The sequence below is a fragment of the Anomaloglossus baeobatrachus genome, chromosome 4 (genome assembly GCF_048569485.1).
Source record: "Anomaloglossus baeobatrachus isolate aAnoBae1 chromosome 4, aAnoBae1.hap1, whole genome shotgun sequence".
NCBI lineage: Eukaryota > Metazoa > Chordata > Amphibia > Anura > Aromobatidae > Anomaloglossus > Anomaloglossus baeobatrachus.
In genome coordinates, this window is record NC_134356.1 from 690978101 (window position 1) to 690989960 (window position 11860).

The 11860-nt window shown below is 46.6% G+C and overlaps 1 protein-coding gene across 1 annotated transcript; it reads right to left on the bottom strand.

The window, feature by feature from the left end:
* Positions 1-468: 468 nt before the first annotated feature.
* Positions 469-1431, bottom strand: LOC142302948 (olfactory receptor 2A12-like). Its single transcript, XM_075344050.1, has one exon. It carries the CDS (start codon positions 1429-1431, stop codon positions 469-471), a length of 963 nt encoding a protein of 320 aa, XP_075200165.1.
* Between the last annotated feature and the right edge of the window lie 10429 nt (positions 1432-11860).

The following is an 11860-nucleotide window of genomic DNA, read 5'->3' on the forward strand; positions in this document are numbered from 1 at the left end:
CAGAAACTGGATAAACATATAGCTGGGATGATTTAGGAAAGCCTGCACTCGCAGGGGGTTGGACCCGATGGCCCTTGAGGTCCTTTCCAACTCTACCATTCTATGATTCAAGGTTCCAAAGAGCACAGTGTCCTTTTCAGCCTACCATTCTATGATTCTATGATTTAATATGCTTTTTATATCCTAATTTAAGGATAGAATAGGTCCTTTATCTTCTTCTGAGGATATTGCTTTACACTTTGATACACGTTTTCTCCAGTAACTGATTCATGAACATCTGTGTTTACTTACATATTTGCCTTTTGCCAATTCAGTAGGCATTCAACCTATTTCTAGATATCTCCAGATTCACTCTATAGCTCATTGCCCAAAAATCTAAAAGTCAAGAAAATGATATATATGGCTCCAATGTTACATAAAAAATGTGGGTGTACACAACGTCTTTTGTCTTCTCTTCCTTTTTTTTTATTACCTGCACAAAATATTGTGAATGATTTTCCAGGGCACTCGCTTATTAGATGTTTCTTGAATGGCTTTTTTTATGTCTTCATTCCGCAGACTGTATATGATGGGGTTGACCAAAGGAGTAAACACAGTGTATAGAAGGGATATGATTTTAGTAACGGTGATTGTAAGGCCTTTTGTTGGGACAACATAGACACTGAATATTGTCCAGTAGAATATGGAGACCACGGTGAGGTGGGAGCTGCAGGTGGAGAAGGCTTTCTGTCTACCAGTACTTGATGGGATCCTTAAGACTGCTAACACTATATTGGTATAAGACATTACGATAATTGTGGCTGGGATTACTATAATTGGAAATCCTATAAATACAATCTCCATGTTAACAGTGAAGGTTTCTGAACAGGCAAGTTCTATCAAGGGAACAAGGTCACAGAATAAATGATCAATGGTGACCTGGCCACAAAAGTTGAGTTTTGCTGTTGTTATGATGTAAACCAAAACAATAGAAAATCCAAACAGCCAGCAAGTGGCGGTCATTATCACACAATGTACACTTGTCATTATAAAGGTATAATGAAGAGGATTACAGATGGCCACATATCTGTCATAAGACATTGCTGTGAGAAGAAGACATTCAAATGTTTCTGAAGCACAAAAAACATAAAGCTGAAAGATGCAGTTGTTAAAAGCAATGGTATCCCCATTATTCAATAGAACCTGAAGCATCTTTGGAACAATATCGATGGTCAACAAGATGTCACTGATGGACAGTTGTGAGATGAAGAAGTACATCGGAGTGTGGAGGTTCTTGCTGGTGGACACCAGGGTGATGATCAAGAAGTTTCCAAATATTGTCAAGCAACAAACCAAAATGAAGAAGCAGAACAGTGAAATTCTTAAACCTTGATTGACTTGAAAACCTAGGAGTAAGAATTCTATGACCTCCGTCATGTTGTTCTCCTGCATGAAGACCAAAGAAGTTGTTATTATACCCTTTGTATAGAAACAAAATGAAAAAACTTTTTTCATACAAAAAAAAAGCTGTGAAAATCTGTAATTTTCACCTAAACTTTTAACATTAGCAAACACAAAAATTAACAGAAAATGTCAATTCCATCTACTTGCCTTTTAAGGCTAAGTTCCCACGATGAGGTTTTCCACTGCCTTTTTCAAAGCCACAAAAATACAGTGTGTTAACACTAGAATTACTGGACTCGTAGTCACAGAGGAGAAATACATAGTGCGAAGTAGTCAAAATGACTACCTCAGTAGTTCTAGTGTTAAAGCTTCAAAAAAGTGTATAGGATGTGAAGAAAATCTTATCTCAACCTTTCCTTTTTTGTAAGCTGCGAACATTGATTTGTTTTGCAATTTAGAAATCCACCGCTTGTCAGATTCTCATCCTCCACATTTTATTTGCAAATTCTCCCTTAAACTTGAATGAGTTGTATAAAATCCAGAGATAAAAAATTACTATGAAGTAGTTTTATTTAAAACATGAACTAACAAAAAGGGACAAAAACTGCAACTAAAAAAACAAAAATCAATATAAACTCATGTTGAAAAAGCACATTAAAAAGTGCAATAGAAAATGTCAAAAACCTTAATTACCAAATTGGTTCAGAAAATTAAAAATGCACCTAATACTCATGGTGGGAAGGCAGCCTAATTTTTAAAAAGAAATATCTTTTCGTATATTACATAATTATAAACACTTCTATTATAATAAAATGGTCTTCGCTGTGCATTTTTATATAACTGTTATTCACTTCAGATGTTTCTTCTTTCATATTCGGATTAATATTTCTTCTCGTTGCTCTCAGTTTTTTTGGGAGATGGTTGATAATGTTAGGCAGCAGATGTACGAATGTGAAGAATTGTCCAGCATATTTATGTGTAAAATGAAGGCAAGATGCCAGGTAGAATAACTCCCAGGAGATAATGCTGTAATTTTTTTAGTGTATAGATTGGAGGAAGCAATGGGACTTATTACAGTTGGCCGCACAAGTGGGACCATGCAACACAACCAGAAATTCTAATAACCCTTCTCTGGATGTTTTTGGCACCCAGTGTGCAGAGCAACAGATTGTAGATAGTGTATCCCTCTTAAAGTTGGTTTGAGTTAATCTGAAGAGAAGGGATTCTGTTGCTCCTCTGAGGATTAATTCGCCAAAGAGGTACTGCACCTCAGCCAGAGGTGTGGTATTCCATCCTGGGTAAGGAGGAGGTCAATGCCGGTCCATGCAAAGCACAGCACACTCACTCAGCAACACATCACCAAACCATACATGGTTACCAAACATGGTAAGGGTGTGATTATACCCGAACCACACTGTGGGGGTTGAGTTAGCTGAGGTTTTGCGTGGAGAGAGTGAGGAGTTGAAAGTTGGTGAGGAGCAGTGGAGGAGCAATGATCCGAGGTCTGGAGTTGGTATCGCTCGGCCCGAGCATAAATAGAAGGGTCCCAGAGCTCATGGGAATTCCTACACCACCCCATGGCCTCGTTCCATACATAATCCAAGAGTGGAGGGTCATGGTTGCAATTCTAGGACTGGTCCCAAGGCTAGAGGAGATTAAACCCACAGGCTATCTAGTGAAACCAATGGCAGAGGTGTCTTCAAGCACCGAAGCTACCACCACACACAAAGTCACTGGAAAGTGACCCAAAACGGGCAAAAGGGATAGACCTTCATTCCACCCACATGGTTCACAGGCACTAGAACAGGGTTCCGTGAGCGAGGGCGCATGGCAGGAGGACAAAGCCAGTGCAGAAGTAGGCCAGGGAAAGAGAACACTAAAGAAAGGTGCACTTGGAAATGCTCTGTTTAACTTTATGGCTCACTTACTTCCTATGTCCCATACCCTGTTACGGTTGCTGCGAGCACTGGAGACTATGTCCAGATTTCTTGCTACTGCACATGTGCGAGCACTGGAGACTAAGTCCAGATTTCTTGCTACTGCACATGTGCGAGCGCTGGAGACTAAGTCCAGATTTCTTGCTACTGCACATGTGCGAGCGCTGGAGACTAAGTCCAGATTTCTTGCTACTGCACATGTGCGAGCGCTGGAGACTAAGTCCTATCTTGGAGCCATTGCACATGTGCGGGTGACATCATCGCTGACACGAGGTCACATGTCTCTGACACCTTCTATGCCGATTGGTCGCTGGTCATGTGCTTGTGACGCCTTGCTCAGTGATAGGCCAGCATGACGTCACTCTTGTCGTTCTGGCAGCCGATTGGCTCTGGTGTCCTCCATCTTGGATGAGGCACAGAGTCTATATAAGACCCTGACACACGCCGCATGGCGCTCAGTCCTCTTGGTTCATGCATGAGGGTAGACGCCCTGTGCACGTTCCTCTAGGCATTCCTCTGTCTATGCAAGGTGAGCGCTACCGGCAGGGTAGCGTTCTTATACCTTACAGCTTCGGCTGCTGTCCGTATCCTTACCTCTTAGGGGAGCGGACATAGGCAGGTGCCTGAGGCACATGGTCTGGCTGGGCCTTGTGATTCGACTCGTAGGTGGACGTTGCCGCTAGGGTAACGTTCCTTATACTGCGTCTGGCAGTTGTTCGTATCCTCGCACACTAGGGGAGCGAACAGAGGTAGGAGCTTTGTGCGGCTTACGCTGCTGTTCGTCTCTTTTGCACCCCTAGAAGAGCGGACCTAGGCAGGTGCCATATCTAGTGGTTCGTGTCCTCGCACACTAGTGGAGCGAACGCAGGTAGGAGCTTTGTGCAGCTTACGCTGCTGTTCGTCTCTTTTGCACCACTAGAAGAGCGGACCTAGGTAGGTGCCATTTCGCACACATTGCCTTTGTCTCTGTGATTATTAACAGAGATCATTCCACACACCCTCCAAGTAAGGGAGGAATTGCTTTACTTACTTATTATATCCTTCTGTGAGTTAACAGAGGTATTGCACTCTGCCATAGTCTGCAGCAGAGTCTTTGCACGGTGGACCCTGACTGTCTGATACTCCTTTAAGTTATTATCAGACAGCCCCCCGTAACATTAGGACTGAGCCAAGGGTCTGGCAGTTATGGCAGAATATCAGCAGTTACACCGTTACATACAAGTACTTGAGTCACGGCTCAAGAGTATAGAGGATAAACCTCAGACCATGGTGACATCTGCACATGATCCTCGACTTGCTCTGCTAAACAGATATTCTGGCGATGCCAGATCATGTCGTGGTTTCATTAGTCAGTGTCAGATACACCTAGAGGTCAACTCTTCTCGCTTCTCTACGGAGAGGTCCAGAGTAGGCTTTATCATCTCCTTACTTCAGGACAAAGCCTTAGAATGGGCGACTCCCCTATGGGAGCGCTCTGATGTGGTTACTCTGAGACATCAAGACTTTCTTGATGCTCTTAAGGCGGTATTCATGGGTCCGCAGGTTACCCATGATGCGGCCCTGAGACTGTTAGATCTATCTCAGGGTTCGTTATCCACTAGTTCTTATGCCATTGCTTTTAGAACTCTGGTGGCAGAACTAGATTGGCCAGAGAAGGTGTTGATTCCTATCTTCTGGAGAGGGTTGGCAGGCTATGTCAAGGATGCTCTTGCTACTCGTGAGGTCCCTGCTTCTCTGGAGGACTTGATCACAGTAGCAACGAGGATCGATGTACGCCATAAGGAACGTAGACTCGAGGTCTCTTCCTCACGCCCTAAGCATCGGGCTATTCCAGTTGTTGAGGGTCCACTACCATCTTCCTCAGCATCTGAAACATCTCCCACTCCTATGGAGTTAGGTCATACGTCTTCCAGACTACGCAAGTCTGGTCCTCCTATATGTTACGTATGTCGTCAGGCTGGGCACTATGCCAACAAGTGTCCTAGTCGTCAGGGAAACTCCCTGGTCTAGTAACCATTAGAGGGGGGTTACTAGAGACGTCTTCTGCACCCTCTAAGTGTTGTATCCCAGGTCAGCTCTCGTTATCTGAGAATACATGGCCTATTATGGCTTTTGTGGATTCCGGAGCTGACGGGACTTTTGTGTCCTCAGGATTTGTAAAGGGACACAATATTCCCTCTATCATGTTAGAGGCGCCTATTCCTGTCCGTGTTGTTAATGGAACTATGTTGTCTGACTCCATTACATTGAGGACAGTTCCCTTGCGCCTTTCACTGTCTCAGGGTCACATAGAGGAGATTTCTTTTCTTGTTTTGCCTGAGGGTATAGACGACATCCTTCTGGGTCTTCCATGGCTTCGGACTCATGCTCCTCACATTGACTGGGAGTCTGACAGCATTATTAGTTGGGGTTCGAAATGTCAGTCCCGATGTCTTCCCTTACCACCTAAGGTCATTGCGGTTGCATCTACTGATCTCTCTCCCATACCTACACCCTATCTGGATTTCGCTGACGTGTTCTCCAAACAGGGTGCTGAGGTTCTTCCACCCCATAGGCCGTATGACTGTGCCATAGACCTTATCCCAGGTTCGGTTCCACCTAAAGGCAGGGTTTACCCCCTGTCGATACCTGAGTCGGAGGCCATGTCGACCTATATAAGAGAGAGTTTAGAGAAGGGGTTCATTCGTAAGTCTGTCTCTCCCGCGGGAGCTGGGTTTTTCTTTGTTCGGAAGAAAGAGGGTGATTTGCGTCCCTGCATAGATTACAGGGGTCTCAACGCAATCACAATAAAGAACAAATACCCATTACCTTTAATTTCTGAGCTCTTTGACAGACTGAGAGGAGCTCAAGTTTTTACGAAGTTGGATCTGCGGGGTGCGTATAACTTGGTACGAATTCGAAAGGGTGACGAATGGAAGACCGCTTTTAACACCCGAGACGGTCACTATGAATACCTCGTCATGCCTTTTGGGTTATGTAATGCACCCGCAGTATTTCAGGACTTCGTAAACGATGTGTTCAGGGATTTACTGTTATCCTCAGTAGTGGTGTATCTGGACGACATCCTGATTTTTTCTCCTGATCTGGACACTCATCGTCAGGATGTCGTTCGTGTCCTTTCCCGTTTAAGGGAGCACTCATTGTTTGCTAAACTCGAGAAATGTGTATTCGAGCAGTCCTCATTGCCTTTTTTGGGTTACATTATCTCACAAGAGGGCCTGGCTATGGATCCTGCGAAGCTCTCTGCTGTCCTGCAATGGTCCGAACCTCATTCCTTGAAGGCGGTGCAACGCTTCTTAGGATTCATAAATTATTACAGGCAGTTCATACCCCATTTTTCTACTTTGGTGGCCCCTTTGGTGGCCTTGACTAAGAAAGGTGCTAATCCCAAAGCCTGGTCTACTGAGACATCTCAGGCTTTTGAGGCAGTAAAAAGACACTTTTCAACTGCTCCCGTTCTTCAAAGACCCGATGAGAGTAAGCCCTTCCTCTTAGAGGTTGATGCCTCTTCAGTGGGTGCTGGTGCGGTCTTGTATCAAAAGAACGGTGCAGGTAGAAAAAGGCCGTGTTTCTTCTTTGCTAAAACCTTTTCACCGGCAGAGAGAAACTATACCATTGGGGATAGGGAACTGCTCGCCTTGAGATTAGCCTTGGAGGAGTGGCGTCACTTGCTGGAAGGAGCGAAACATCCTTTCCAGGTCTATACAGACCATAAGAATCTGACGTACTTACAAACCGCTCAGCGTCTGAATCCTCGGCAAGCCCGCTGGTCCTTGTTTTTCTCCCGCTTTCACTTCTCCATCAACTATCTGTCTGGGAGTAAGAATAACAAGGCAGACGCCCTGTCTCGCTCTATGCTTTCTACCCAGGAAGAGATTGACGAACCTCGTCTTATCCTTCCCTCCAGGGTTTTTCATACGCTCTCGCCTGTGACGTTAGACCAAATCCCACCGGGCAAGACCTTTGTTCCCCCTGATCGACAGAATGATATACTGTCATGGGCCCACACCTCAAAGGTGGGTGGGCATTTTGGTATTAGACGGACACGAGAGTTACTGGAGAGGTGGTATTGGTGGCCACACTTAGCCAGCCACGTCAAGAGATATGTCGGTTCCTGCTACTCGTGTGCTCGCAACCGTCCATTACGGCAGAGACCGGCTGGGCTCTTGCATCCTTTACCAGTGCCAGATAGACCATGGGAGGTGGTAGGCATGGACTTTGTGGGTGATCTTCCATGTTCACAGGGACATAGATTTGTGTGGGTCATTACGGACCATTTCTCCCGGATGGTTCATCTCGTACCGTTATCGAGAATCCCATCTTCCAGGGTACTAGCCAAACTATTCCTCAAGCATGTCTTTAGGCTTCACGGGATGCCAGATCGTATCATTTGTGATAGAGGCCCGCAATTTGCTTCCCGTTTCTGGCGAGATCTTTGTAGCCTTCTGCAAATTGAGTTGAATCTATCTTCGGCATACCATCCGGAGACCAATGGTTTGGTTGAGCGTACCAATCAATCCATGATTATATACCTTCGACACTTTGTTGCTGAGAACCACGATAACTGGTCCTCCCTCCTACCCTGGGCAGAATTTGCCCTTAACAATTCGCTGGCTGAGGCCACTGGGCAGACACCGTTCGTACTCAATAATGGGCAACACCCTAGGGTACCGGTACCGTTTCCCGCTGCTGCACCTCCTCCTCTTGTGGCCGACTGGGCAACTAATGCCAGAGAGGTTTGGGATCGGACTCAAGAGTCAATCCAAGCAGCTAAGGACCGTATGAAGACGGTGTCCGATCGGTTTCGTCGCCCGGCTCCTGTCTTTTCTCCAGGGGACTTTGTGTGGCTCTCTGCAAAAAACGTGAAACTTAGAGTGAGCTCTGTCAAATTTGCTCCTCGCTTCCTGGGTCCTTATGAGGTTCTTCGACAGGTAAATCCTGTAGTCTACCAATTGAAGTTACCCGTCCATCTTAGGATCCATGACAAATTCCATGTTTCACTGCTAAAGCCGGCAATTTTACCTCACGCTCGTGAAGTGCACTCTCCTGCTTCTGATTCCTCTCGCTCTAGCTATGAGGTACGAGCCATAGTTGGTTCTAAGATGGTTAGAGGGCGCAGGTTCTTCTTGATAGATTGGGAGGGCTACGGCCCGGAACATCGCTCTTGGGAGCCTGAGGAGGCTGTCCATGCTCCCGACTTAGTTGCTGATTACCTGCGTTGCCGGGAGGGGGGCCCTTGAGGGGGAGGTACTGTTACGGTTGCTGCGAGCACTGGAGACTATGTCCAGATTTCTTGCTACTGCACATGTGCGAGCGCTGGAGACTAAGTCCAGATTTCTTGCTACTGCACATGTGCGAGCGCTGGAGACTAAGTCCAGATTTCTTGCTACTGCACATGTGCGAGCGCTGGAGACTAAGTCCAGATTTCTTGCTACTGCACATGTGCGAGCGCTGGAGACTAAGTCCTATCTTGGAGCCATTGCACATGTGCGGGTGACATCATCGCTGACACGAGGTCACATGTCTCTGACACCTTCTATGCCGATTGGTCGCTGGTCATGTGCTTGTGACGCCTTGCTCGGTGATAGGCCAGCATGACGTCACTCTTGTCGTTCTGGCAGCCGATTGGCTCTGGTGTCCTCCATCTTGGATGAGGCACAGAGTCTATATAAGACCCTGACACACGCCGCATGGCGCTCAGTCCTCTTGGTTCATGCATGAGGGTAGACGCCCTGTGCACGTTCCTCTAGGCATTCCTCTGTCTATGCAAGGTGAGCGCTACCGGCAGGGTAGCGTTCTTATACCTTACAGCTTCGGCTGCTGTCCGTATCCTTACCTCTTAGGGGAGCGGACATAGGCAGGTGCCTGAGGCACATGGTCTGGCTGGGCCTTGTGATTCGACTCGTAGGTGGACGTTGCCGCTAGGGTAACGTTCCTTATACTGCGTCTGGCAGTTGTTCGTATCCTCGCACACTAGGGGAGCGAACAGAGGTAGGAGCTTTGTGCGGCTTACGCTGCTGTTCGTCTCTTTTGCACCACTAGAAGAGCGGACCTAGGCAGGTGCCATATCTAGTGGTTCGTGTCCTCGCACACTAGTGGAGCGAACGCAGGTAGGAGCTTTGTGCAGCTTACGCTGCTGTTCGTCTCTTTTGCACCACTAGAAGAGCGGACCTAGGTAGGTGCCATTTCGCACACATTGCCTTTGTCTCTGTGATTATTAACAGAGATCATTCCACACACCCTCCAAGTAAGGGAGGAATTGCTTTACTTACTTATTATATCCTTCTGTGAGTTAACAGAGGTATTGCACTCTGCCATAGTCTGCAGCAGAGTCTTTGCACGGTGGACCCTGACTGTCTGATACTCCTTTAAGTTATTATCAGACAGCCCCCCGTAACATACCCACTCTGTCTCACAATCCTAAACAGCTACTCAAAACTTTAAATTCTTAACTCTGTCCCCCTGCAACCTTCTCCCTCTCCTCTCATCTCAGCTGAAGACTTTACCTCATACTACAATTAGAAGATTAAAAACATCAGAAAAAGCTTTGACCCACAGCCCCTGCCACCCCTCCTTATAACTACTTGGCTCTCTTCCTCCATAAACAGCTTCTTCACCATGACAGAACATCAGCTCTCCTCTCTACTCTCCAGATTGCATCTCATCATCTGGGCAATTGACCTGTCCCACTTCATCCCCAACCTCACCACAGTTTTCATCCCAACCCTAACCTATTTATTCAATTTATCACTAACAACTGGTGTCTTCCCCTAATGCTTTAATCATGCCTCAATCACATCCATTCTCAGAGAGCCCTCCTTTGACCCATCCTATGTGCCTAACTATCACCTCATATTACTTCTACTCTATGCCTCCAAATTACTGGAACAGCATGTCCATCTTGAACTGTCCCCCCAGCTCTCCTCCTGCTCCCGCTTTGGTCTGGCTTCTGATTGCATCATTCCACTGAAACTGCCCTAAATAAAGTCACCAGTGGCCTACTAACCGCCAAAGCCAAGCGATGCTACTCTGTCCTCCTCTTTTTAGACCTGCCTTCTGCCTTTGACACTGTGGACCATTCACACTTGCTACAGATTCTCTCATCTCTTGGTATCACAGACTTGGCACTATCCTGGATCACTTTCTCTCTAATGAACTAGACTTTCAGAGTCTACCTTTCTCATAATAGCTCTCAGCTTGCCCCCTATCTTGAGGTGTCACCCAAGGTTCAGTTCTAGGACACCTGCTATTATCCTTCCACACCTTTTGCCTTAGACAGCCATTGAGTCCCATAGCTTTCAGTATCATCTTTATTCTGAGGAAATGCAGATCTACCTCTCTAGACCTGATATTATCTTCTTACTAACCAAAATCACCACAGTGTCTGTCTGTTATCTCATCCTTCTTTTCTGCTCGATTTCTAAAACTGAATATGGCCAAAACAGAATTCATTATTTTCCCCATCTCACTCAAAGGGCGGCTTTGCACATTGCGACATCGCAAGCCGATGCTGCGATGTCGCATGCGATAGTCCCCACCCCCTTTGCAGGTACGATATCGTGTGATAGCTGGCGTAGCGAAAATTATCGCTGCGCCAGCTTCACACGCACTCACCTGCCCTGCGACCGTCGCTGTGGCCGGCGACCTGCCTCCTTCCTAAGGGGGCGGGTCGTGCGGCGTCATAGCGACGTCACACGGCAGGTGGCCAATAGCGGCGGAGGGGCGGAGATGAGCAGGATGTAAACATCCCGCCCACCTCCTTCCTTCCGCATATCCTACGGAAGCCGCAGTGACGCCGGTAGGAGATGTCCCTCGCTCCTGCGACTTCACACACAGCGATGTGTGCTGCCGCAGGAGCGAGGAACAACATCGGACCATCGCGTCAGCGTAATTAAGGATTACGCCGACGCTGCACCGATGATACGATTACGACGATTTTGCGCTCGTTAATCGTATTATCTAGGCTTTACACAGTACGATGTTGCATGCGATGCCGGATGTGCGTCACTTTCAATTTGACCCCACCGACATCGCACCTGCGATGTCGCAGTGTGCAAAGCCCTCCTAACACTCCACTTACCTATCCATCAAAGTAAATGGCTGCTAATTCTCCCCAGTCTCATGTGCTTGCTACCTAGGGGTAACCCTCAACTCTGCTCTCTCCTTAAAGCCACATGCCCAGGACCTTTCTACCCCCTGCTGACTGAAACTCAAAAATATTTCCCGCATCAGTACATTGCTTGTCCAAGAATCTGCAAAAACACTAGTGCATGCCCTCATCATATCCTGCCATGACTACTTATAATAATAATAATAATAATAATCTTTATTTCTATAGCGCCAACATATTCTGCAGCGCTTTACAATTCAGGAGGCTCATATACATATACATATCATATACATAAACATATACAAACAAGTAACAATTATAGAAGATACAATATTTAAAGGGAAAAGAGGCAACCTTGCTCGTGAGTAGAGTTGAGCGCGGTTCGTGGTTCTCCAGTTCGCAGTTCGAGTGATTTTGGGAGCTGTTCTAG